The sequence below is a fragment of the Oculina patagonica genome, chromosome 13 (assembly GCF_052425735.1).
Source record: "Oculina patagonica isolate OP01 chromosome 13, crgOcupat, whole genome shotgun sequence".
NCBI classification, from domain to species: Eukaryota; Metazoa; Cnidaria; class Anthozoa; order Scleractinia; family Oculinidae; genus Oculina; species Oculina patagonica.
The window spans coordinates 2,844,799-2,872,632 of record NC_135770.1 but is presented as its reverse complement, the minus strand read 5'-3'; the positions used below and the strand labels follow the sequence as shown (position 1 = coordinate 2,872,632).

General features: G+C 40.6%; 3 protein-coding genes across 3 annotated transcripts; all 3 read left to right on the top strand.

Annotated features, from left to right (window-relative positions):
- LOC144634190 (uncharacterized) lies at positions 1 to 6,525 on the top strand. Its single transcript, XM_078493090.1, has 7 exons — positions 1 to 148; positions 2,056 to 2,739; positions 3,656 to 3,830; positions 4,826 to 4,929; positions 5,036 to 5,117; positions 5,316 to 5,461; positions 5,573 to 6,525. The coding sequence occupies exons 1-7, from the start codon at positions 44 to 46 to the stop codon at positions 5,867 to 5,869; spliced, it is 1,593 nt and encodes a 530-aa protein (XP_078349216.1). The 5' UTR covers positions 1 to 43; the 3' UTR covers positions 5,870 to 6,525.
- Positions 6,526 to 9,757: 3,232 nt separating this feature from the next.
- On the top strand, positions 9,758 to 16,675 carry LOC144634193 (uncharacterized). Its single transcript, XM_078493092.1, has 7 exons — positions 9,758 to 10,057; positions 11,091 to 11,777; positions 12,874 to 13,048; positions 13,613 to 13,716; positions 14,619 to 14,700; positions 15,460 to 15,605; positions 15,884 to 16,675. The coding sequence occupies exons 1-7, from the start codon at positions 9,950 to 9,952 to the stop codon at positions 16,169 to 16,171; spliced, it is 1,590 nt and encodes a 529-aa protein (XP_078349218.1). The 5' UTR covers positions 9,758 to 9,949; the 3' UTR covers positions 16,172 to 16,675.
- Positions 16,676 to 17,192: 517 nt separating this feature from the next.
- On the top strand, positions 17,193 to 27,755 carry LOC144634188 (uncharacterized). The gene is made up of 7 exons (XM_078493088.1): positions 17,193 to 17,487; positions 21,278 to 21,961; positions 23,253 to 23,427; positions 24,494 to 24,597; positions 25,082 to 25,163; positions 26,330 to 26,475; positions 26,826 to 27,755. The coding sequence occupies exons 1-7, from the start codon at positions 17,380 to 17,382 to the stop codon at positions 27,117 to 27,119; spliced, it is 1,593 nt and encodes a 530-aa protein (XP_078349214.1). The 5' UTR covers positions 17,193 to 17,379; the 3' UTR covers positions 27,120 to 27,755.
- Positions 27,756 to 27,834: the final 79 nt, after the last annotated feature.

Here is a 27,834-nt window from a genome sequence, read left to right as displayed (position 1 = left end):
TGGCCCGCCATTTGCACTAGAAGTAATCGTAGTAGAGTACAGTATGGCGCTTAAAAGCAAACACCCAGACATTTTTATCCCTGATAACGTGTCCTGGCCTCAGTATGTTTATCAGACCTTTGATAAATACGGCGACAAGACTGCAATTGTGAGTATACCATTCGATTTCGAATCACTGATCGGCGACAAATTGATTTTAAGTGGGCCACCGAAGTTCTATTCTTGTTTCTTCGCTTTAATGATCACAAGAAAGATTACCCACGTTAACAACGACACTGTAAGAAAATACATAAAAGAGTGTGAATATTTGGCTTTTTTCGGAAATAAGAGTGGATTTTATTTGCCGGAATCAGGGATATTATAAGCGACAATTAAATACGAGTGAAGTCAAACTTAAAATAATTTTAATACCGTTTTTAATATCATTCGACCTATTTCACGCTTGATTTTTTTTGTAGCAGTAGCTAAGGCTTCCAAAGTAATTTTCTATAACAATCTACGGGGTAACCAAAAGAAACAACCTCTTTTGCAAACCGAAAGACCATGTGTTCAAATTCAACTTGCATTATGCAAATTTGCGCAATCATGCCAACACAATTAGCATTTAACATCACACAAGTGAAAACCTTTTACTTTTCGCTTTCGATTCTTATTGTTTTTTTTTTTTCAACTGACATGCTTTTAACTAGTCGACTGTAGATTTTAGTATGTCATTATTAGCTATTATTTTTACTTCTTTTTTACTTGTCACGCAATTGCGAAATGCCGCGTGACGTCTAAGAAGAACATTGTCACTGCTGTTCTTAAAATCGATAGAAACTTGTTTGAAAATATTAAAAAAATAGTAGAAGAACGATAGATTTACTGAGCCATAGGCGTACGGATGGTCAAACGTGTTTCATGACTGTAAAAAAATTGTCCTAAAGCTCTTTATAGCTTTAGGTCCTTCACCCGGGGAACTTGTAGTCAAGCTCATTTGAAGGTGGAGGGGTGAATGGGGAAGGGGATGGCTTAAAAGTTTATTTTTGTCTGAAATTAAGGGAAGATCAGTTTATATCAGAACTTAGATATCGTAAGGTTATCTTTTACACTCAGTGTTGTTTGAGTTATATGCACATATGCGAAGTCACGGCGCCTATTGGCATGATGGCCATTTCCGTGACAGCCGGTACATGATTGCTATTTCCATTGTGGCATGCCCTTTTGCTTATTTTATTGCGTAACATCTATTTGCGCGGTGCTTTTTTGCATGATCGTATTTCGTATTGTGTGATGTGTTTTGTTCTTTCGTGTCATCAGTCCTATTGAGTGTTGCCAATTTTTGTTCCATGCCTAATGATGTTTTAAGCGTTTTTCTTTTCTTGCATGACTCCAAGATACTAGGCCGACTACAGATCGGAGTACAAGTACCAGGTTGAATTCGAGGACGACTTTTCAAACCTGACGCTTATGCTTTCGATTATCACATTACACCACAATACTAGTTTTACCTTCACAGCGGTCAAACGCAAAAATTGACGTCACATCCGGTCTTCGCCGCCTCGAACTTTTGACACGAAAATGGGCAAACTTTTGTAAGAAATTGTTAAAGAAATAGTGCGGTGAAAGAACATTTCAAGCTGGGACACTCAGTGAAGATGAATTATCAAATTTCCAATCCATAAGCGGAATATAAACCTTAACTTTCTAGGGGCGGCGTTAACTTTTGGGTTTAAAGCGAAAGTTTGCGGAAAATTTAAGACTTTGTATGGAGAATTTTGGCGGGAATTGCACAGAAACTGCGCACGCGCGCTGCGTTTGACCGCTGTGTGAGTTTTACCAATAGTCTGCACTGGTCAGCAGCAGGGAGGAGTGAGGGCTCTGGAAACGTAACTGAATTGAAAGTTGTGCTCGACTTTGTACTCGTACTCCGATCTGGAGGTCCTTATTATCACAAATTTTCCACAACAAATATTATAAATAAATGATTTACGATTTGCATGGAGAATAATACTTCGACCCTGTTGGAAATGACGAAGTTAATTCTCTCCACTTTTTATTTCTTTCTGTTTACAGGTCGACGCTATTACTGGCCGTTCCTACAGTTATAACCAGCTAATAAATCTGACGCAAAGATTTGGTTCAGCTTTGGTCAAACGAGGCTTCAAGAAAGATGACGTCCTTGCGATCTATCTCCCTAATGTCATCGAATACCCGATCATATTCTATGGCGTGGCATTTCTGGGTGGTACAGTGTCAACCGTCAATCCTTTGTACTCGTCCCAGGAACTGGCGCGTCAGCTGCAAATCTCAGGAGCAAAATACGTTGTCACCATTCCCCAACTCGCAGAAAACGCAAAAGACGCTGCCGCGTTAGCAGGAGTTCGCTCTGTGATTGTACTTGGGGAAGCGCGGGGCTGTGAGTCGCTGTCAGCGCTTCTATCAGACGATGGCACCGCGTTTCCCGAGCAAGCGCAGATTAATCCAAAGGAAGACGTGGTTGCGCTGCCGTTCTCGAGCGGAACTACAGGGCTGTCAAAAGGAGTTATGATGACTCATTACAATCTGATAGCAGGACTGGCCCTTCTTTTCGACAACAACATCGTCCCTGACGACGCAATCGTTTTAAATATACTGCCTTTTTACCACATCTATGCACTTCTTGTCATGATGGGAGGATGTCTACAGGCTGGTTCCAAGCTTGTGGTTTTGTCTCGCTTTGAGCCCGTCTCTTTTCTGAAAGCAATGCAGGACTACAAGGTTTGATTTTACTTAGGTTGCTAAAAACGCAGTACTGCGTAGCGACTAGATAAATATAGAGAAAATGTTTTATTGTTGTCTCCTGCGCTACATCGTCAGGAAAAGTACCGGCGATTCCGCAGTACTGCATTCTTTAGGGTTCAAATAAAGAGAACGAGCTTAAAACCCTAAATAAGGCAGTAATGCCTAAACGTCAGAATTTTTTTGGCAATATAGCGCCGAAAAAATATTTTCTCTACTTTTATCTTGATTTTAATTTATTTAGACTACATCATTGATGTAGGTTCGATTTCCAGCTGCTTTTTAGGAAAATGAGCCCGCGCTAAAGACCGGACTCGAGAAGGCGGTGGAAATCGAACCTAATGTTAGCTTGATGCTACAGAAACTATTGTTGCCTATTGTGCCATGGTTTGGGAAGTAATCACGCCATTCGCAACACCAAAACTCTCCTGGCCTCTTTCTCTCGATCATCTCTTCCCCCCTTCCGGGGAAACTCCCGAGATTCGCCCAGAGCTGAGTGCTGTAGTCATGACATAGAGAAAATTGTTTGATTTCAGTTTGGTTGTTTCTTCTCGAATTGCACTCAAAAAGTTTATAACCGTAAGCACGCCATTTGAGACACGGATCTGTTCAGACTGATCTACGTCAACAGGATATAAATGGCGTATTTACTTGCAACATACGCGTGAAGCCGTCGCATTTGCCCGTTGGACTTTTTGTATTGTTTTCGAGCTAAAAAACAAAAAATCCCATGAGCAAATACAACGGCTATACGCGTATGTTGCAAATAACTCCAACCAAAATGAGGACGCGAATATAAACGATTGTTTATTCGGGAAAAGGTTAGAGTACTTTTTCATCTATAGCAATCCATAAAACCTCTCTTATTACTGTGTATTTTATTTAATTGTAACAGGTCACGGACGCTCCACTCGTCCCTCCCCTGATTTTGTTTTTGGCAAAGCACCCCCTGGTGGACAAATTTGATTTGTCAAGCCTCATGCGTGTGAACTCGGGGGCCGCGCCACTTGGCAAGGAGTTGGAGACAGCAATGTTGAACCGGCTCACTCAAGTGGAGAGGATAAGACAAGGTGGGCAACATGACAAATTGGCCTAGTTTTGTTGTTGTTGTCGGTTTTGTTTTTTATCAGGCTGAAAAAGGAGCTCATACAAATGGCTTCCATGTATACGTTTTGCGTCATCTGTACTCCACGTGCGGGGAGTTCGAACTCACGGCATTGACCTGCTCTTAACGTATCAAGGCTTGATAGCTCCGTTGGTACAACAACGGACTGGTATCACAAAGGCATGGGTTCAAATCTCGTAGCCATGAAATTTAGTTTATATTATGTCTTTCATGAATATCATTCTTCAAAGTCATTAATGATTCATCTAGTTAAAACAAAGGAAATCAGAACTGTGCTGTTGGTTTGGAAATCCTATCCTAATAAGCATAGATTTTAACGATTTTTTTCTTCCTTTTTTCTTAGTTTTAGCTTCGATTGGGGAGATAAAACAATCACTCGAGAGATTGTTTCATCCCATTTCTAAACAACTCGAAGTTCGTCAAAAATATTCTGCTGCGCGTCGTATTTTTAACTCTCTCCTCAGTGTTTGGAATGTCATATAAAACACCCTCTCTCGCGTTTGACATATTACATCACGTTATGATAAACTGTGTTAGGTAAAGTTAAGTCGGTGGTCGAAATACGTAAAGAAAATGATACTGTTTCTGTTGTTGTTGTTATTGCAGGGTTGTAACCAGGTATATTTTTCATCGCTGATCCCAAATTTTAGCTCTAAATTTTGATTCCTGATCCCCCAAATTTGGCAACATTTGATCCCTGATTCCATTCTGATCCCATCTGATTGGCCGATCCGGATCCCATGACATGTCATGACTCGTGACCCATGATTCCAGGTCCATGATCCCGATCCCGAGGCTGTGATCCCTGATCCCATATACCTGGTTACGACCCTGTTATTGTTATTGTTGCTGTTGTTGTTATGTTTTCTGTGCGTTGTGGAGATGAACAGTATAAAATACAATTATTTAATTTCAAGTGTGTTCAATTCTCTCATTCAGGCTTCGGAATGACTGAGCTGTCTGGAGCATCTCATTGCACACCATTCGAAGGAAAAACAAAATTTGGCTCAGTTGGGCTTCTTCTACCAAACCTGGAATGTAAGGTAAGCTCGGCTGTCTGAAATGCATCGACATGTCGTTTGTGACGTTATGTGTGGATTAATGAGACCTTCACAATAGAGGTGTGACATAACCTATTTATTGCTGTAGGTTGTTAATACCGATACTGGAGAAATCCTCGGACCAAACCAGGACGGAGAAATCTGTGTGAAAGGACCGATTGTTATGAAGGGTGAGAGTATACCAATCATATACAGTTGATATTTATTTCATACTACAAATTCCCGAAAACTATTGGATCGTTTTGTATAATTGTACACATGTATTCTCTCCGTATGTCCCAACCCAGCACCCCAGCCTCCCTTCCTCCCCCTCCCCACGTGTGTACCTGCCTCTGTACGCGATTTATTGTGGTGGTTATTCTCTGCAGGTTACACAAACAACCCAGAAGCGACCGCTAAGACAATTGACAGTGATGGCTGGCTTCACACTGGAGACATTGGACATTATGATGAAGATGAATATTTCTTTATTGTTGATCGACTGAAAGAACTGATCAAGTATAAAGGATTTCAGGTACATTACAGGCATTATAAACGCAGGGTACTGTTGCCATTTGTTTCGCGTGTTTGTTTGTTAAATGCAAGGTGGCTAGAAATTTGACTCTTTCTTGCTTCTACACCTTAGGTTCCGCCGGCCGAGCTGGAAGCGTTATTGATTTCCCACCCGAACATCGACGACGTGGCAGTGATCGGCGTTCCCGATCTCGAAGCTGGCGAACTTCCGAAAGCTTTTGTGGTGCGTCGTGGAGATGTGACGTCAGAAGAGATTATGAAATTCGTGGCCAAGAAAGTTTTACCACAGAAAAAGCTGAGGGGTGGTGTGGAGTTCATTGACCAGATACCAAAATCACCAAGTGGAAAGATCTTGCGGCGTGAACTTAGAAATAGAGAGAAAGAACGGCTTAGAAAGGCGAAATTGTGAGGACGCGCTCGAATTTGTATGAACGTTGAATTTAAGAGCGTATTAAGACTTTGTCGACAGTCGTCTATCTTGTCGCCCTTAATTCTTTCCCCGCTTGAAAAGCGTGTGTGATTCGATATGAAAAATGCCATACTGATGATGGTGTCTCTGATTGGTTTGGTTTTGCTCTTGAGTTTTTCGCGCGATCAATCTCTTTTGAGCTACGTAATCAGAATGGAACTTTGGGGTCACATCATTCATACATCTCTCGAGTAAGGAAAAACTGAGCGCACGAGGAAAAGGCTGTTCATCGGTGACCAAAGCATGATTTCTCATCAATAAACTAATACGAAGTCAAGAATGTACTTCGTAAGATTAAATGAACTGATTTTGATAGAGAAATTCTCTTGATTTACAATTTAAATTCTCTTAGCTCGTTCTTAACAAAATGAAAAAAAAAAAAAAACAGCAAGGGGAATTTGCAGGGGAGGATATAAGGGGAGAGTGCAGGGGTGCGCAACCCTACTGAGATGACCTGCAGCTTTCTAATGCAACTGGTATTCGGTAAAAATAAAAATAAAAAAGTCATTTACACCATTCCTAGGTGGTGCACCCTCTTCTTAGAACAATTCTGGATTCGCCCCTAATTTGTATGTTAAACAAAACGCTTACACGATTAAAACAATAAACAGACGGATTCCGTCAAACATTCGCGTTTTTTCACTCCCTTGTTAGTTGTTAAAACTTCTTTTGGGGCCACAAGTAACTTGATCTGAGTAGTTAAAGTCTTAATTCTGACACGTTCAGTTGGGTTTAGTTGTCTTTATCGTCGTTATTCAACAATTTAAGCACCTTTCGCTAAATCAAACTTCTTTGTATCCGGCCGTCCAGTTCGTAGTTAAACAAGAACTTCAAGTAGTTTATAACCGGGCGGTTAATGTTGGACCACTTCTTTCAGCTTTTTGGCTAGAAAGGCACGGAGCCGCTTTGTAAAAAAAACTTTAGAAAAGCAGTCACTTGAGAAACACACAAGCCGTGTTTGCGTCAGTCACGGAGTGTGCGTGACATGAATTTTCTTTATCACGTCATCTCTTGTTTTAAACCACATGCCTTGCCGGATAAATTTCTGCTTACGCATGCAGTATTTATTTTGTTCCGGATGTTGAATAAAATTAACCCAAACCAGTTGAATGACATTAAAAAGAAGTCCATTTCACGCCAAAATAAAGACTAGACTAAGGCCATCCCGTTGTATTTCTTCGTTTAGCGTCGTCTGACGACTTAAGTCCGCGGTTTGCAAGAGTCACGGGGTTTGCGTGAACTGTAGCAGTGAGCGAAAATTCTCTTACTCACGTCCCGGCTCACGTCATCCCTTTTTGCATCAACAAATTCCTGCCTAGGCTTGCAAATTTTTATATTGTTCCGAATCTCAAACAAACTACACTCAAACCACTTGAATGGCATAAATTGATTTCGGTTAAAATTAAAGAAGCTTTAAAATCAAGTTTTTGAAGTTTAACTGCTATTTTCCCCCCAAAAAACAGCTTTCAGAAGCATTTGGGAAGTCGCGTGATTCGAAGCACGTAATTCTAACTGCGAGATTCGCTAGGTAATTCCCCTTTTCGTGATGACGTGTGTCCTGTGCCTTGACAAATTTTTGCTGGGTTTGCAATTTTCGTTTCGATTCCAAAAATAAACTCAAAAACACTTGCAAAACACACGAAAAATAATTCATATTTTCATTTAAAAATAGTTTGGACATGTCAAATCGCAACGTGAATGTTCAAGCCCTGAGCCAAACGCTTGAATATCAATTTAATGAACGATCGCCAGAAACATCAAAATTTGCGTGACCGTGACCTCCTTCTGGAACGATTTACCGACAAAAAAACGAAAACAAAACCCCAGGCAGATTATGAACCGGGCCCAGGCCCCGCCCGGTTAATAAATCGTTATACATGAATGGAATGGTATATTGAATGTATTGCCGAATACCTTGTTGCAACGGGTTTAAGGTGGCTCGTACCAGTTTTTCGTGCGTGGGAAGTCTGGTGACTAGCGCGCGCGGCACGCTTCATACTCACGAGTCACGCGCGAGATTTGAAAAGGAAAACAAACATGGCGGCCCAGCGCGAGGTTGCTTTTCTTCAATTTTAGAAAAAATTCCGCGTTCAACTGAAGTTGTTTCAACAAGAACATTTTAAGTAAACTTAATGTTCGTCGGTCAAAATGTTTTCGGATCTCACTGCTCGAGTTACAAAAGCAAATTCGCATGTGCTACGATCGATCTTGTCGGAGACCGGCGGAGATCGTGAGTCAATTCCACTTTTTCGTTTTAGCTTATTTGAGTTCGCTGTCAAACACATGATTATTCAGACAAAGAAATACTTAAAAGTAAGACCTAAGAGGCACAACTGGTGCCAACTGAAACGGGCTAAATCCCATGAAACTCCTAAGCCGAAAAGCTTCGCAGACAAAGCGAGGGGAAGTCCACGCGTGCTGCGCGCGTATGTGCCCGCAAAGATCAGCGGTAGTCAGAACTGAGCATAAGTAAATGCCAAACTTTTACAATCGAAATTTTGAAGTGCGCGGAAACGCGCGTGGGAATTATTGAGTTCGCGAAGGCTTTAGCAAGAAAACTAACCCGATGACCCCTGTTTTTTATTGCCCTAATATTTTCCTTTTATGTAAAGGAAACGTCAGAAAAAATTTAAAAAAATTCTACGAAAGGAATTTTTAATTACTTACAAATTGCCCTTTTTTGCATTTGCAAAAAATCCGCTTCGTAGAATTTTTTTAAAACAATTATACAGTTTCTTTATCAGATGCTAAAAGTTATCATGAGAAAAAAAATGGGGGTCATCGAGTTAGTTTTCAAGATATAAGCACCGGAAGCTGAAAAAGGGTCCGAAAAATCATTGGCTATCGTTGCCATGGGAACCTCTGATGACGTAATTATTGGTGTTTTGGATCAAAAACACAATGGGTAATGTAATCATACAAAAATTTTGTTACGATCTTTAATTGATTTTTTGGCCATTTTCTTCCAAACGTCGCACAGTTAAAAACCTGAAAACTGGTACGAGCCACCTTAAAGCACCTGGAGAAAAGTAATACACAAAATAAGATAGGAATATAAGACAGTAAAAAACAAAAGATTCCGTATCTTAAACTACTTGGGACAGGCCGAAAAACGCCTGGGGATCCTTCTAGGTCAGAATTATTTCGTAGCGCGCGCATGTTTCCCCAATGTTTGCCAGTTTTGCTCACGGAAAGCATTTTATATTGTTTCCAGCTTTTTTTTTGTCTCCTAAAAGCATGCAAATTTGCTTCTGCTTCACCGCAGGAACATTCCGTGTTTCCGCGCGGCATCGAACCATGACAAAACGAGAATTATGGAAACACCGTTTCCAGAAACATTCGTAGCGCGCGCATGTTTCCCCCAATGTCTCCCTGTTTTGTCACACGGAAAGCTTTGTTTCCAGCGTCAATGTTTGTCTCCAAGAAGCAAAATTTGCTTCTACTTCACCGCAGAAACAATTCCGTGTTTCCGCGCGGCATTGAACCATGGCAAAACGAGGAAACAATTATGGAAACATGTTTCCTCGTTTTGCCGGGCCGTTACAGTGGCGGATCCAGACCTTCTAGATAAGGAGGGGGGCATTGATCCAGACCCTAGAATAAGGGGGGGGGGGGGTGGGGGCTCTCGAAAAAATTTTCTCGGCCCCTTGGGCCTCTTTTTGCTCTAAAAATAAGGAGAGGCCGCCCCCCCCCCCCCGGGGGCCCCTCCCCTTAGCTCCGCCACTGCCTTAGGCATCATTTACAGGTTATTTGGAGGTCAAGATCGTTGCGCGTGATATCGCGTGACCTTTAATTTAATATGCAACAATCTGGAACAATCTGTAAAAATATTCAATCGTCACGAAAGCTGTTGTATGCTGTGCCGGCTTCGACTGAACACTGAACAACGACGTAAAACCTCGATTCCTTTTTACTTCGTTAAACCGAAATTTGGTTGGGGCTAAGAAGAATACTAAACGTCGTTAACTTAACTTGTCTGAATTGTGATTGTACAAGAGAGTTGGTGTTCCTTGTTCCAAAATGGCGATCTTACGAAGCAAGCATCCTGATGATGCCATCCCTGAGAATTTATCATGCACGGAGTTCATTTTCCAGAACTTTGGCAAATATGGAGACAGGACAGCTATTGTAAGATGCATTTTTTTCTTTTCTCTTACGGTACAGATTTAACTCTGTAGTTTTACTTCAAATATCGCGTGAGATAAATATTCTATTGAAAGTTGAATATTGAATATAAATATGGTAATTCTTGGGATGTTTCTGGCTTTTAAAAGTGGTAAGAGGAGTATTTCCTTCCGTCGAAATAAACAGAATCACACAATCTTTCGTTCTAGATTAATTCGGTTTAATATATTTACCCAAACACAGCCGACAAACCGTACGTATTAACATTTTCATGGAACATTTTCTCTGGGAAGGCAAGATTGCGTGACCATTGAAAAGAACATCTTCGTACCGTTTCTGTGGATGACTGAGCCAACACGGTGCCTCGTTCCCTGGATATCCGAAGCGTCGCGGGAGGGGGGGGGGGCGTGGATATAGTACTGTTTTGCACTCAGTTGCTGTGGAACGCAGTATTCGTCGATTTTCGCTAATATTAAAACGTGTATGATCTCAACAGAGATCTATGTGACGATTGTTTGACTACACAGAAGATTTATGCTAGGTTTTTCTCAAAATTGTAGTTTTTGAGACGATTTAAAAACTGGTGATATATTCTTATTATCTTTGAATTTAATTCTCGTAGACTTCTCGTATCGTATTGTGTTCTTTGATGAAACACTGCACTCTCATAGGACCCGACAACTTAGGTGTAAATTATTGGTACAACCTGACAAAATGCCCGAGGGGTAATACTTGCGTCCAGTCCAGGGGGTACTAGCTAGTCATCCCCCCGTTGATGATGCCCAAAAAACTAGCTTGTAATACAGTTTATACTCCCGGGTGAAAAGAGGCACTATGGAAATAAAGGTTCTTTCCCAAGAACACAACACAACGACCCAGCCAGGGGGGGGGGGGGGGGGGGGGGGGGGGGGGCCCCCCCGCAGTGCTCGAATCCGGTCTGCTTTTGATCGGAAAGCCAACGCACTGACTGTTACCTCACCAAACAGCAATACATAGTTTATTTGTTTATTTATTTGTTTTTCCCTTTACATCACAGATTGACGCCATTTCTGGACGATCGTTCTCTTTTAACCAAATAATAGACCTGACTCGTCGATTCAGTTCTGCCTTGAACAAAAGAGGATTTCAAAAGGGAGACGTCCTTGCCATGTATCTTCCAAATGTCATAGAATACCCGATCATTTTCCATGGCGTGGCATGTCTTGGTGGCGTCATCACCACTGTCAATCCACAATACTCGCCCCAGGACCTCGCACGTCAGCTAAGAACCTCGCGAGCAAAATATCTCGTCACCATTCCTTCTCTTGCAGTGCAGGCTTTCCGCGCTGGCGTGCTGAACGGAATTCGCTCCGTGTTTGTCTTTGGTGAGGCTAAAGGCTGCGAGTCTATTTCGTCTCTTCTATCAGACGATGGAATTGCATTTCCTAGAAATGTGAAAATCAACCCCAAAAATGATGTAGTAGCTTTACCTTTTTCAAGTGGAACGACGGGTGTTTCCAAAGGCGTTATGATTACACATTACAATTTTATAGCGCAAATACGTCTTCCCTTCAAAGATGGTCCTCCGCTAGAAGACATGACAACAGTTTTAAATGTGTTACCCTTCTACCATATCTATGGCTTGGCGATAATATTGGGGGGACGCCTTTATGTTGGAAGCAAGTTGGTCGTCCTCCAACGCTTTGAGCCGCACACTTTTCTTCAAGCCATTCAACACTACAAGGTTCGTCCATGCTCAAGTTTAAAACAGCAAGCGATTCGCTCCGGAAATTTCCAAAATCAACACGCGCTCACGAAATTTTACCGCTCTTGTATGCAAAACCGGGCTCCAGTAAGTAATTACGAGTTTTTGTTGTCCTTCCGATGATGATGATGATGATGATGATAATTATGATGACGACATTGATGATAATGATGATGATGATGATGATGATGATGATGATGATGATAATGATGATGACTAACTCTGGGATCGAGGTTGGATAAAACCTCCATTAAAGTGCCAAGGTATTTAGCCCGAGTGTAGGGTAATTGGGGACACTAGGACTTAGTTCATGTTTCATGTTTCTGTTTTTGACTTTGTGGTAATTGGATTCCATTAATTGATCGGTTTAACTTCATCTCCGGGGAGGGGGGAGGGGGCGGGATCTCCGAAGATTTCGGTGAAGGTGTGCGGCCTGCTTCTTGACACCCTTACTCTATTTCAGACCAAAATATGCAATTTTCCCTACCCTATTTCAGATCTAGCTGACCCAAACATCGAAGCTCTATTTAGGATCAGACCCTTCCCAGAAGATAGGCTTCAAACTCCCGACGTTATTAAACCGCACTTCTTTACGGATGAGTAATAATGATCACAATGTAGTATTTTCCCAAGAATCATACCTAATTTCTAACCAGAGTGCATAAATCATACCCTCTAATCTTCATCTCTCGCAACGCGCTTATTAAATTAAACGAAGGCGTCTCTCTTCACCAGCGCGCGCGCTGGTGACCAATCATATGCCAATGCATCTAAAATAGAATGACTCACCACGGTTGCACGTTTTCCCGCGCTGCTATCAGTTACACATTTTCCCGCGCATAGCAACGGTTACATGGTTTTCCCGCGATTGTCCGCGTTGGTTATAAGCTTTCCCGCGCTTACCACGGTTTCTACTTGACTTTCTGTGCTTTCCATTGGCTACATGTTTTCTACATTACGTCGCATTTTCCACAAGTACATATGTTCCTCCCGCTTTATACCGACGGTTACATGTCTTTTCTTATTGAATTTCAGTTGCAATTTTTGCAGTGGTTTTATTCTTTTTTTACTACAGGTGACAAACGCTCCTCTGGTCCCTCCCCTGGTGCTGTTTTTGGCCAAGCATCCCATGGTGGACAAATATGACTTGTCAAGTCTAAAGTCCCTCTCCTCAAGAGCTGCTGCTCTCGCTAAGGACCTGGAAATAGGTGTTTCAAAGAGGTTACCTTATTTGGAGTCTGTCCGTCAAGGTCTGTAATTCTTCTTTGATAAGTACTGACAAGCCAGAAATGTTTTTAAAGGCGTTTATCAAATTATAAATTCGAATTACATTCGACTGACTTGTAAAAAACGAAGTGCTTGCATTGGTTTTGTGTTTCCGCGTAATACCTCCTCGGAAACCAAAAAGACAAAGTGAACCTGGCAAAATCGACGCGACGATAGTTTACACACTCCGCCACCAGTCGCATAGGGATTTCATTGACTCAGTATAGCTTTTACACAATCTCCAGACTCCTTTTGACAGCCCGATGTTATAAACTCGTACGCGAAAGGATTATAAGCTGCTGCCAAAAATTAAAAAAAAATTGAAACGCATTAATCATAACAGTCGGCCTTGAACATAGCCTCCGGTATAGCTACCCTGATCACGCCACGAACCATTATGATGAGAATTAACGAATGTGGTTTAGTTTTTTTTATGACGAATTCATTTCAACATATACATTGTATATATATCTATAAATGTTTAATAGCTATAGTTCATAGTTTAATGCTTATTAAATGAAAACAGTACATGTTATTTGCTCTCGTAGGTTTTGGAATGACTGAATTGTGTGGTGCATCTCACAATATAGCACCTGATCGAAAAATGAAGCCTGGCTCTGTTGGAGTGCTGCTGCCAAACTTGGAGTGTAAGGTATAAAGCAATAGATGTCCAATTAATAAGATTCCCCTCCACGAATAAGCGGCCACACAAGCAGGAAATTGTAAATGTAAACACACTCTTATCCTAAAATGCAGTCAGATTGAATGTTTGAATAAAGAGAAGGCGGAAATTAATCCATGTTTTTCACCCAAAATAAAATTGTATAAAAATAAAGCCGGTTTATTCAAGGAGACTTACAAAGGGAAACTTCTACTGATTTGAAATAAATAAGTGACCTAGGCGCTGTCCTTAAGGCGGCGGTATACCCGAATTTGAATGGAATTTTAGGAGGTTTAGAGAAGGGGTTGAAGAAAGAAAAAAAAATTGAAACACCACCAGACAGTTGACCCCCACGCAAGAGCACTCGAGGTTGTCAGGGGGACTGTCTGGTATCCGTCTACCAATTTTTAACTTCAAATCCTAATTTTAAAATCACGTTAAATCTCCAATTTTTCTTATTTCTCTAAATTTTACTAATCCTTTGAGAAAATCTTTCTCCTCCCAAACATCTCCAAAAATCACCCAAAAATTTACAAAACATCGCAAAACATAGATTCGTGTTTTGAGCGTGGAGTTTTTGAATTGCTTGAAACGCGAACAAAATCTTCGCATAAAACCCAAGTCAAGCGGTGATTAAACGGCTTTCAGGTGTACCCTCACCTTAATCAACGAAATACGTACTGGTATCAGGCACAAGGTGAAAACACAAGCGTCGTCATTAGTAAAAGATGAAATGTTACACTAACAAAGCTACAATAGTTTTCCAGTTGACACAGCAAGTACGTTTTAAGGCCAGATCGCTATAAAGTTAAATGTATTTCGTAATTTTTGAGCAAAGCAAAAGAAGACAAAAATTGGTAATGACAGTGACATTACATGTTACATTTCCTTAGATCATTGATCCTGAGACTGGCAAGGTTCTTGGACCAAACCAGGACGGTGAGATGTGTATCAGGGGACCAATTGTCATGAAAGGTGAGAACGGCAAAGATAATAGTCCACGAAACATTGTCTTTTGTCGGCTGACGTTTCGTTTGGTTAGCACGCTGTCTCGGGATCGAGCGGTCTGGGTTCAAGCCGTGGCTGGGGTCATTTGGGCTGTGTTCTTGGGCAAGAGTAAATTGTAACTAAGTATTTTTATATTTTATTTATATATATATATTTTTTTTTTGTTATTTTTTACTCTTATAGTTGATGTGATGTCTTAAACGATGTTATCAACTCAATAAATGTTAATGTAGAAGAGACTTAAATAAAAATGTATGCTGGAGGCCTCTGTGATGGACTAGCATTCCATCCAGGGTGAAGTAGGAATACTCCTAGTTGCTTCATGCTACGGAAACCGGGATAAGCTCCCGCCTGATGGACCACAAGGCTCGAACGCAAACTCAACCTCACCTTACCTTATAATTTTATTAATTTCCAATCGTTGGTTGGTTGGCGGGAGAGGGGGGAAGGGGTTCAACGCGGAGAACGTCTAGTGAGAAAAATGGCCCGTTCAACCCTCGGCCTAACCCCATCCTTCCCCCCTTCCGTCCGCCGCCGCTTTGGCTTCCACTCGCCGTTCTTTGGGCTGCTCTACAACTAGCCGAACACCTAGAACAGGCTACGTGTGTTTTTTTCTTGTTGTTGTTGTTATTTTTCAGAGATCGAGCACTTTAGCGTGGGCATTAAAAAGTAACAAATATCAGACGTTTTTGGTTGACAACAAAACAATCACTTGCTCCTTTCCAGGTTACCTTGGCAACCCAGAAGCGACCGCGCGGACAATTGACAGTGATGGCTGGCTTCACACAGGAGACATTGGATATTATGATGAAGATGAATATTTCTTTATTGTTGATCGACTGAAGGAACTTATTAAATATAAAGGATATCAGGTAAACATTAATGCTGAAAGGACGCCTTAAATTCTTGGACGTCTTTAATTTTGCCACACTGTATAAAATTGTGCCCAGCATTGCATATCTTGTACTTTTTTTGCTAACTGTACGTATACGCGATACGTCGCTCGAATACGCCTTCTTCCTTTTTCTACATTTTCACATTCGGTCGTTCTTTCATTTTATCGTTCTTTCCGAGTGTGTCCAGCTTTAAGTAAAACATTTCCTTTCCCTATAAGTCGATATTTACTCGAGTTTCTTTCTCTCTTTTCCAGGTTCCTCCGGCCGAGCTCGAAGCGATATTGATTACCCATCCGAACATCGACGACGTAGCAGTTATCGGTGTTCCCGATCGTAAAGCCGGGGAGCTTCCGAAAGCTTTCGTGGTTCGTCAAGGCGACGTGACGTCAGAGGCAATCATGGAATTCGTGGCCGAGAGAGTTGCACCACAGAAAAAGCTGAGGGGTGGTGTGGAGTTTGTTGACAATATTCCAAAATCGTCCAGTGGAAAAATACTTCGCCGCTTGCTTAGAAAACAGGAAAAACAAAAAAGTCATCTTTGATAATAACCTATGATTTGTTGAATTAAAGTCGGTGATAAAAAAAAATATTGTAAACAAACCTAATTCTACGATTATCAACCAATGGTAGGGCCTAAAAGCAAGCTGACACAGCGGCGAAGCCGGCTGGCCCATTTTTCCCAAGCAGTCGACCGGTTAGTTCAGTTGGTAGAGCGCCGAAATACTGTGAGAGAGGTCTCGGGTTCGAGTCCCAGACCGGACCAACACTCAGGGTCTTAAAAATAACTGATATGCTGCCTTTGCAATGACATCTGCAAATGGTTAGATATTCCAATGGTTAGGCCCCGTCTCCTGCATCTTCAGCGTTATGGTCAGCAGGGGACGTAAAAGAACCCACACACTTATCGTAAAGACTAGGGCATGGAGTTCCCGGTGTTGTGGTCTGGTCTTTGACCATCGTGCTGTGTACTGTTGAAATGCTCGGAGATATTAGCTGTACAAGCAATTCTAAAAACCGAGGGTAAATAAACATGATGTGATGTGATCGATGTGATGTGATGTGAGGTGTATTCTCTTAAAGTGGGTCACGTAAAGACAAAAATAACAGCTCAGCAAAAATTCACCTGATAGCAGGTTATTTCTGTTACAACAGTCTCCCAAAGTATATTTATTCACTTTTTTCACCGAGTTGTAGAAATTAATCGGAGGGTAATTAAAGAAATAAACCCCTTTAGGTGGCTGGTATAATGGAGGATAAAGCATAATGCCTGAGGCTGAATGATTATGCGAAAAATGAACAGTTGGCTGAGAAGTGAAGCTTCGGGCAACTGTGAAATTTTAAGGACAATTTTTCCGCCAAGAGCATTATCCTCCACAAACACAGATAAACATACTAGCGAGGTCAAGTAACATCATTTTCCCCCAGAAAAAGTGTACATATTAAAGTGAAAGGCAGCGCTTAAAATATAAAATACGCTTTGAAAAACACAATAAAATTCTCAAGTTGCGTGATCAGACCTCCCGTTTGCGTGACGCGTTATATTGCATGATTTTTCTTGCCAACACACACGTCACGCGATCACTCAATCCGAATGTTCGGGCTCGCATCATTGAACGGCGAACTTTGGAATTTCGAACTCTCAAGTTCATTTTTCCTGAAACGTTCTGGACTTAGAAGTAGACCTTATAAGGTTGTTCTTAATTCGCCTGAACTGTTCTAGTACAAGAGCGTTTGTTTTGAGTTCTCCAATATGGCGATCATACGAAGTAAACGTCCCGATGTCGACATCCCTGAGAATTTATCATGGACGGAGTTCGTTTTCCAGAACTTTGACAAATATGGAGACAGGACAGCTATTGTAAGAAATGTTTCTTTTCTTAATTCTTTCTTCTTTAGTTAAAGTTTGTATAGTTTTGCTTCAAACTGCACCAATTAGTACTGAACGTCGAATATTTATCAGTAATTGCCATTGTGTACAGAGCTTACATTGCGAAATATCGTAACTAAAGACCTTTGAGAGGGCATATACAGCTGACACAAATGCCATTCTTAAATGTTGTGTACACTTGTGCAGTCTGAACCGTTTATGTGCCACCCTTCAAAGATTTCAAATTACATTTCACCTGCAATCGTGTCCTTTAATGTATTCAATCTATGCAAGTTTTGGTGCCTCCAGCTAGAGGAGAAACGAATACAACGGCAGGCTGAACATGTTTCTCAAATGAATTGTAACAAAGGCTTAATCATTAAGAAGTTAACCGGTAAATTAAAATTTTACTTTTAAGGCAAAATTTTGATGACTGCTTCATGATTACACTTCAATGCGCTTGCTGATGAATTCATGGGTTTTCAACCTCGCCGTGGTTATTCATCCTTGAAATTCCCAGTTTTTGAGGGGGGATTGAGGGCATATACTAAAACCGAACAGACGCACGGCACCGACCACCGCGGCCGCCCGGCGACCCCACCGCCGCCCACTGCCTCTCCCGCCACTCCCTCCACACTCGCCGCCGGCCCCCCGTCCGTCGTCCTCCCGTCCTCCCGCGTGTCGGCCGTGTCTCGGCGGTCGGGGTACGGATTGAGAGGGGGGGGGAGGAGGGGCGGACAGGGAGGGTGCCATTCAGTTCTTGAGTGGATGATGAAAAGGACTTTCTCAGCTCAGTAATTTTGTTTTCGATAAGTTATTGTCATCATCATTATCATAATCAGTATTAATTTTATTAATAATGTATTATTATTGTTATTATTATTATTATTATTATTATTGTTGCTATTATTATTATTATAATTATTTATTTATTTGTGGTTATTTCTGGTTTACACCTCCCTGTTTTCTTAAGCCTGTTTTCCACTATAGGGCCGTAGCTAGCAAGAGGCAAGAAGAGGCACTTGCCTCTTCTCAGTGCCGTAGCAAGGTAAAATAAGTGAGGGGGCAGGAGGTCTGGGGGCATGCCCCCCAGAAAATTTTGAAATCTAGAGGCTTGGAAATGCTATTTCCAGCGTTCTCCAAGAGCTATTTAGTTGTGATTTATGCATATCCCAAATTATTTACTTCCTATACACCGTCTCAGCAAACCAATGCACATTGAAGAGAGTATAACACTTGCAACGTCAATTACAAAATAGAAAACTGACTGTCTCTGTATCTTGAAACCAGCAAATGTTTCACCTTTCAGAGGCATCATAGTAAGTCTGTAGTTATTTTCGTAGTTTGTTTTAGTTTTTGGCTGTTTAATTATTGTTGTGCATCACCCTACGTACGTTAAAAAATGATAAGAAGTTATACAAATGTTATTGTTTCAAACCTCTCGGGAGATAAAATTTTATTTTCAACATTTTATACAGGTCTGTTTTTACTTTTTGGAAAAAAACTGGGGGGGGGGGGGGGAATGGGCCCCTCGGCCCCTCCTCTTGCTATGGCACTGCTTCTAGATTTTAACCCAATTAAAGAAAAAAAATACGTAAAGAGGTGGGAAAATAATCCCCAGTTGAACGTGATTGTTATCTCACAAAAAATTCTGAAAATAGTGTCTTAGAGCTTTTAGATTTCAAAATTGTCTTTCCAGACCCGTACTCCGCTAGCGGCTTGTGCCTTCCACACTCACAACTTTTGCCTCGTCTATGTCAAAAGTCTGGTTATGGCCCTGCACTAGCGACGCAAGCATAAACATAATCATAATTAGTGGCATAAGGTGCTAATTAATATGCACTAGTTATGTGCTAGTGGGGGCCGCCACAACACATGTACAAGCATAAGAATATCAAACCTTACGTTCTTCTTATGCTTGTGCTTATGTCACAATACAATACACAATACAGTAAACACCCGCATATAAGAACAAATGGATTTTAAGAACACCAGGCTGAAATTTGGCCAATAAAGCCCCATTTTTATAAGAACAAGATCAGCCTGAAATATTCAGCATGTTCTTATAAAATGGAAAAGGTGTCATAATTACATAAAAAACAAGTGATTTTATTCATCATTACCTATATTGAAGGACAGCCAGTCATCTCATCTATAGGCTCAATGATACAGTATTGATTGTGATCATTAAAATCAAAGAATATTTATTAATGTATGCTAATTTTACATCAAGGGGAATTTTTTGGGTAGTATTACCAATATAGAAATTTACGAACATTTTAAGAACACTTTGAGGCTGATTTGTCACTTAGCACCCATTAAATAAGAACCCGATCAGCCTGACCTCCAAAATCATGTGTTCTTATATTGCGGGTGTTTACTGTAATACAATAAACTTTATTTAAATTTGGACTTACCGAGTAGCAATAAAATACTAATTTTTTTTGAATGAAAACAAAAACAACAAGAAAAAAAAAATTAAAAAAGATATGCTAAAACTACTATTTACATCAATTATAATAATAATAAAAAAAATTAAAAACTATATATACATGAATCAGAAGTTATACAATTATTTAAAATAAATTACAATATTTACAATACAATATTGTAATATTTCCTAAGAATAAAATTAAAACTATTTACATTAAGGGCACTTCTGGCTTTGTTTGGGATAGAATTCCACTTATTTGAGGCAAAATAAGTAAACAAGTCAAGTCCATATATGGAGGTGCTTGGTTTCAGAAGGGCGAGCTTTCTGGCTCCCTTTAGAGCATATAGCTTGAACTTCTTTCAATAAGCCGCAAACCCAGGTAAGAGGGGCGCAAGTCATGGCCATCGATCCCCACTAGCACATAAGCACCATATGCCTCTTAATGCTTAACGTATTTACTCGAATAAGCGCCGCGGCGCTTATTACATTTTTCGCGCCTCAAGTGCGGCGCTTATTCGAGGGCGGCGCTTATTTGAGGGCGGCGCTTATTTAAAACTTGGACGCCACAAAGAATCTTATCTTTTACAGTAATCGGAAAGAGCGTCTTTTGATTGTCAGTATTCGTCATTTGTTGAGACAGAAGTGGCGCTAGCTGCCCTGGCAAAGTTTGCGGCGTTTACAACATTTACAGAACTACTACACAACATCGCTCTTGATGAAAAGAAATGTTCAAGCTTGTTTTAGAGTTGCTTTGTAGTGCCATTTTTAGTTAAACGAAATTCATCAAATAAGCGCCGCATCGGGACTGCGGCGCTTATTCGGGGGCGGCGCTTATTAACTTTTTTGTCCTAAATGCGGCGCTTATTCGAGGGCGGCGCTTATTCGGGGGCGGCGCTTATTCGAGTAAATACGGTATGCTCATACTTGCATCGCTTGTGGGGACCGGGGTTAAAGGACAAACCCTCTCCCAAGAGGGAGAGGGAGGAGCAGTGGCCTAATGGTTAGTACACTGGACTCCGGATAAAGCGGTCCGAGTTTGAGCCCTGGCCGGGGTCACTTGTGTTGTGTTCTTGGGCAAGACACTTTGCTCTCATAGTGCCTCTCTCCACCCAGGTGTATAAATGGGTAACGGCAAATTTAATGCTGGGGGTAACCCTGCAATGGACTAGCATCCCATCCAGGGAGGAGTAGAAATACTCCTAGTCGCTTTATTCTCTGAAAACTGGGATAAGCTCTGGCCTGATGGGCCACTAGCCCCGAGCGCTGACTATCACCTTCAAAGAGAGGGGTTAAAAGCTTTGGAGAGAGTGTCATAGAACTTATTTTTTATTTGTTTGTCTTTGACAGGTTGACGCCATTTCTGGACGATCCATTTCTTTCAATCAGATCAAAGACCAGACTCGTCGACTCAGTTCTGCCTTGAACAAAAGAGGATTTCAAAAGGGAGACGTCCTTGCCATGTATCTTCCAAATGTCATAGAATACCCGATCATTTTCCATGGCGTGGCATGTCTTGGTGGCGTCATCACCACTGTCAATCCACAATACTCCCCCCAGGACCTCGCTCGTCAGTTGAACACCTCTGGAGCAAAATATCTCGTCACCATCCCTTCCCTTGCAGTGCAAGCTTTCCGCGCTGGCGTGTTGAATGGAATTCGCTCGGTGTTTGTCTTTGGTGAAGCTCGAGGCTGTGAATCTATTTCATCTCTTCTATCAGATGATGGAACTGCATTTCCTAGACATGTGAAAATCAACCCAAAAGAAGACCTGGTTCTATTACCTTTCTCAAGTGGAACAACGGGTGTTTCCAAAGGCGTTATGCAAACTCATTATAATCTAATAGCGCAAACATGCCTTCTTGCTAGAGATGGTGTCCCTCCAGTGGAGCCGACAGTATTAAACGTGCTACCCTTCTATCATGCGTACGGCTTAACTTTAATAAGTGGAGCTAATCTTTATCTTGGATACAAGGTGGTTGTCCTCCAACGCTTTGAGCCGCACACTTTTCTCAAAGCCATTCAAGACTACAAGGTTTGTTTCGTGTTAAGTTAGAAAGTCAAACATTAAGACGTACAAATTCCACTGAGCGTTTTAGCATTGAGTGCAAAAATTAATTACCAAAAATTTACTAATAGCACGGTAACATTTTATATTCTAGTTGAAACATCTCACTGAAAGTCATTAGTCTTTTTTTACCCCGCGATTAAATTCTAAACCATTTCCGAGAAAGTTATACAGTCAACCCTCTCTAAGACGGACACCTTCGGGACCGGCCGCAACTGTCCGTCTTAGAGAGGTGTCCGCTTTGTAGAGAGTCGAGGTTACATGACACCAGTAATTCTGAGATAATTGAGCTACACCTTTGCATAATGCAACAAACATTTGTAAACTGCACAAGACTAAAATAATAAAACGAGCGTATTTGCTTGGTAACGCAAAAGTTAAGAGCTTCTACAAACTGTAGTACTGTATGTAGAAAGCGACCTCTTTAGTGACCATACACTTAAGCAGAGAAGTAATTCGTTTAAGCGTCATTGTTTTTGGTTAGTAAGCTTGGTATACACGTATCCATTCGCCTCTGACTAACTTTGCTTAAGGTCGATACGAAGTTTGGAAGTATTTTCGATAATAAAACATGATAAAAAAAACACTTCTCAAGTGTCCGTTAATAATTTCAAAGTGTCCGTTGTCCGTCTTAGAGAGGTGTCCTTCTTATAGAGAGTTTGGTTACAGTAAAATGACTGAAAAACGGCAGGGACCATCACCATTTTTTTAAAAAAAAAAAAAAAAAAAAAAAAAAAAAAAAAAAAAAAATTTTTTATATTAAAAAAAAAAAAAAAAAAAGGCCATATTTTTTTTTATCTTCTCCAAAATTTAAAATTTTTTTTTATAAAAAATTAAAAAAAAAAAAAAAAAAAAAAAAAAAAATTTTTACAGGAATAAAAAAAAAAAAAAAAATAAAAAAAAAAACCCTTTTCTTGGAGATATATCAAAAAATTGAAAAATATTTTATTAATAGTGATAAAAAGAGAAAATAAAAAACCCTCTCTCTTTGAGACGGACACCAGGTGTCCGTCTTATGGAGGTGTCCTTCCTATATAGGTGTCCGTTAAGAGAGAGTTGACAGTATGCGATTTTCATCGGTTACATGCATGTTTTCCCGGGCTCATCACTCGCTACATGTTTTTCTTACTAAATTTTAGATAAATCTATGTTTTTTTATTTTTCGTTTTTCGCGTTCCATCAAAACGCTTGTTTTCTTGTTACAATTTTAATTGTATGTTGTTTATTCCTCTTTTTTTATATTCTGCTCTCTCTACAGGTGATGATGGCTCCCTTGGTCCCTCCCCTGGTGCTGTTTTTGGCCAAACATCCCATGGTAGACAAATATGACTTGTCAAGTCTGATGATCCTCTCCTCTGGTGCTGCTCCTCTCGCTCGGGACCTGGAAATAGGTGTTGGCAAGAGGCTACCAAGTTTGGTCTTAGTTCGTCAAGGTCTTTGTCATTTTACCTTCGATTCATTACTCCAAATTTATCTGTTTGTCTATTTTTGGCGTTTGATGTGTTTTCTGATATAAAGCTCCGTTTTGCAAATAAACTTATGGCATGGTGCTCTATCCAATCAGAGCCAGCGTGCTGTTTTTTTCAACCAATCAGGACTTGGCTCACACTGCTTTCGCACTGCTCGGTGCCGGTTGCACGTTTTCCCGCGCTTGTCACTGGTTGCATGTTTTCCCGCGCTTGGCACTGGTTATCTGTTTTCCCGCGCTTGGCGCTGGTTATCTGTTTTCCCGCGCTTGGCACCGATTATCTGTTTTCCTGCGCTTGGCGCCGGTTATCTGTTTTCCCGCGCTTGGCGCCAGTTATCTGTTTTCCCGCGCTTGGGGCCGGTTATCTGTTTTCCCGCGCTTGGCGCCAGTTATCTGTTTTCCCGCGCTTGGCGCCGGTTGTCTGTTTTGCAGCTTTGGGCACCGGTTGCATATTTTTGCTTCAAGTTCTATTAAGTTTGGTAATACGTGAGCATTACGTGTGATCACTTTTGGTTGTAAATTTCTGGCGGTCGTTAGAATATTAAATATTCGATCGCGGCGGCAAAAAAAAGTCTTTCATATTGTCATAAAATGCTGTGAGACGTTTTGGCGGTACACGAACTATTTTGGAAAGTATATCACTTACCTTTGCTCGTCTTCATTGCTTTTTAGCTTATATCAGGAGTCGACTGACTTCTGCATACAGAATTTGACGGCAAACTGATCCTGACGGCGTAAGCGGTAAACAATAAACAAAATGGATAAAACAACTGGTTTATCCATTTTTTCAATACATTTTAGAAAATGTATTGGAAAAACTTGGCCTTATATTTCGGTTTGCAATACAAACCTTCCTCAGGGGCTTATGACCGCTTATACAGTCAGGATCAGTTTGCGTCTATATTTTCCGTTTTAACTAATTTACTGATCAAGAGATCCGGCACCACTCATGATGTCATCGGTTTCAGTGTCGCTGTGATATTGCAGATTTTTATTATATTTGTTTCTGCATACACTTTCTTTTGGTATAGGTTATGGGATGACTGAAATGACTATTTCATCTCACGGATTTGGAATGTCGGACAAAGTGAAACCTGGGTCCGTTGGATTACTGCTCCCAAATTTGGAGTGTAAGGTAAGTGGCGATTGTAAAGTACAGCGCATGGCAGAATATAAAAGAACTGGTGATTGGTGAAAATTATGCGAAGTGGGTATTGATCGGCATAATGTAAGCTGATTGGTTAATCAGCAACGCAGCTATAAAAGTTGGATGATTTTTGGATATTTGTTTTCTGCATTACTAGAGCGGTTTTATCTTGACTGTTTAAAATAAGTCACGTTTGCTTTGGTTTTGCATTACTATGCTTTTGATTGGTTTATAAAACTCGCGCCACTTTTTCAGCCAACCTAAAGTAAAACCACAACCAATTGTGAGTTGCTCACGTTGGTTTTCCCTCGCTTCGTGACGACAACATGTCTTTACTTCGAGTTTTGACAAAGTTCATTGGATTGTCTATTTTGTTTGTGATGGCCAGAGTGATTACTTTGGTTTTGGTTTTACGACACTCAATTGAAAACTGCTCTATTATTTACATTAACGTAATATTACATTGAAACAGATCATTGATCCTGACACTGGTAAAATTCTTGGACCAAACCAGGATGGCGAGGTTTGTGTCAGGGGACCAATTGTAATGAAAGGTAAGGCGATAGAGGTAACGGATTGTTTTATTCCACTACCAGAAACAAGCCCTTAGAAACGAGAGTATATTATGTTTTTCTCTTAGCAATCACGACTCAAGGAATTTTGAAGGTCTTTAAGCTCTTTCACCCCCAGTGTCAAACCTTCAGTCAGTAAACCCTTTTAAGAGGCCCTGCCAGGGTAAATTGCGACAAGCGACACGGCCCAAAAAGTAGTGACAGCACATAAATAAAATCGCGACAAACGACAACCCTTATGAAAAGAAATAAATTTCGACAAGGACAAGCAATTTTCCTTCAATTTAATTACCGACAGCGACACGAAGATCAATAAAACAGCGACATGGGCCATTTTTAAATAGACAAGCGACACAGGAACCCCCCTGGCAGGGCCTCTTTTAATCTTTTTTTCAGGTGGTCCCTGATAAAACCCTTTGTTCGTTTTCATAAGATTCAATTCCTCTGTCACTTCTTAAATATACTTCCGTCCACGTTCATTTATTTTACAGAATTTTGATTTCTTAGTTTCAACTAACCTTAATAAAAACGCTTTGATACAAAATGAATGAAATTGCTCAGCGAGTCTTGAAGTGAAATAACCGCGAAATTGTTTTCTTACACGCAGTGATCACAGGGGGCCCATACAAGCGGCGTGACTGTTTGTATGTTCGAAATATAAAGAAATGTATGGGGATTTTGAAAGCGTCTTATTATCGTTAACTTATTTCGAATAATGTATATGTTTAAGTTCAAAATAAACGTAAACCTACCTCAACTGTTGTATTTTGTTGTTTCTGCGGCTCAAAATGGCGAATTTGGGCGATTTGGAGGGTTTTGCATTGACTGTTGCTTCACGTAATAAGAAAATCCCCATACATTTCTTTATATTTCGAACATACAAACAGTCACGCCGCTTGTATGGGCGCCCTGTGCAGTGATTTGGACAGAACCGACTGTCTTTTAATTAAAAAGTCGACGTTTTCAATTAAAACATTCAGCGTTTTTTTTTCATCGTTTCGGTATGAAAAAGACAGGCCAAAACGCAGCACGAAAAAAGTAAGCGTTTTCAAACAAAACTTCATTTTCTTTCCATTTTTTACTTTATTTTCTCATTACCTTGTCTGCTTGACTTTGTATTGATATATAATCGCTGTTGGAAATTCCAGGTTACATAAACAACCCAGAAGCCACCGCGCAGACAATTGACAGTGATGGCTGGCTTCACACAGGAGACATTGGACATTATGATGAAGATGAATATTTCTTTATTGTTGATCGACTGAAAGAACTAATCAAGTATAAAGGATTTCAGGTAGTAAATAGAAGAAAGATTTTTTAAACGGAACTGTTGATGAAACATGTCTTCCTTAGACTTTTCCCATTTTCAGGATCGGCCAGGGTGGTAAGTGGTATACCAATATACATAAAAAACGTACCCAGAATACCCAAACTTTCCCCTCGAAATCATGCAAATACCAAAATTTTGAAAAAAAAAACCTGTATACTTTATACCCATGAAAGGCCAAATTTTCGAGTCAAAATACTGGCTACTCTACTGAAAATCCCCCTGTACACCGTATATCTAAAAACCCTGGCCGACCCTGCATTTTGACAGTGTTACAGTGTGTACGACTTCACTCGATTTTCTTCCACCCTTTTTAGGTTCCGCCGGCCGAGCTCGAAGCGATATTGATTTCCCACCCGAACATTGACGACGTGGCAGTGATCGGCGTCCCCGATCGTAAAGCCGGCGAGCTTCCGAAAGCTTTCGTGGTTCGTCGTGGCAACGTGACGTCAGAAGCAATCATGGAATTCGTGGCCAAGAGAGTCGCACCACAGAAAAAGCTGAGGGGTGGTGTGGAGTTTGTTGACAAGATACCAAAATCGGCCAGCGGGAAAATACTTCGCCGATTCCTTAGAAAAAAGGAAAAACAAAAACAAAAAAGTCATCTGTGATAATGATTGTTGTTCAGGAAAATTAGGAAAAGTGGGTTGGTGGAGTAGACCAGATAACCATGAAACATGAGTTTAAGACGGAATCCGCCAGGGCTTCGAGTATTAATTGGACAAAATTATGTACTAAAATTATTTACATCTTATTACAAACTTCTGTGTCACTGTTTCAAATGTCTTATCAAAAGAAATGATTTCTAACAACACAAAACATCGAAAACAAATTTCGAATTATGTTCCACTGAATTCTACCGAATCGCTTAAAGGACAATTTTACAAAATAGCTTCACGTGAGATATTAGGGGATAAAAATATGCCTATATCTACCGTTTAAATACTAAAATACGTTCAACGGTGCTATCTTTAAGTGGTTTTGAACTATATTCTCGATGGGTGCCGCTGATTCGTACTGTCGTTATTCCAGGCTGTCCAAGGTTAATGTCATTAAAGTTAGAATATTCAATAGTCCTACAATTTAATGTCAGTATTACCATTTAAGCCAGTATCCAATATTATCACACGACAAGGTAGTGAGGGGGCCAGTAAATAAAATCAACCGATCAGTTGGCTCCATTTCCAGTCCAATATTTTCTAAGTAGATTGGGCGTAAGTAAACAATAAACTTGACTCGTACGAAAATCCCTCTCTTTATTGGTTTGAAAACAACATTAGGGAATTCTGCAGTCGCTTTCCGTCTTGAAGGTTCCAGACAGACCTT

Coding starts and splice junctions, on each gene's coding strand:
- LOC144634190 (XM_078493090.1), top strand. CDS start 44: ATGGCGCTTAAAAGCAAACACCCAGACATTTTTATCCCTGATAACGTG. Junction 149..2,055: donor ACGGCGACAAGACTGCAATT/GTGAGTATACCA, acceptor TTCTGTTTACAG/GTCGACGCTATTACTGGCCG. Junction 4,930..5,035: donor TACCAAACCTGGAATGTAAG/GTAAGCTCGGCT, acceptor TTATTGCTGTAG/GTTGTTAATACCGATACTGG.
- LOC144634193 (XM_078493092.1), top strand. CDS start 9,950: ATGGCGATCTTACGAAGCAAGCATCCTGATGATGCCATCCCTGAGAAT. Junction 11,778..12,873: donor AAGCCATTCAACACTACAAG/GTTCGTCCATGC, acceptor TTTTTACTACAG/GTGACAAACGCTCCTCTGGT. Junction 15,606..15,883: donor TTAAATATAAAGGATATCAG/GTAAACATTAAT, acceptor TCTCTTTTCCAG/GTTCCTCCGGCCGAGCTCGA.
- LOC144634188 (XM_078493088.1), top strand. CDS start 17,380: ATGGCGATCATACGAAGTAAACGTCCCGATGTCGACATCCCTGAGAAT. Junction 21,962..23,252: donor AAGCCATTCAAGACTACAAG/GTTTGTTTCGTG, acceptor CTCTCTCTACAG/GTGATGATGGCTCCCTTGGT. Junction 26,476..26,825: donor TCAAGTATAAAGGATTTCAG/GTAGTAAATAGA, acceptor CACCCTTTTTAG/GTTCCGCCGGCCGAGCTCGA.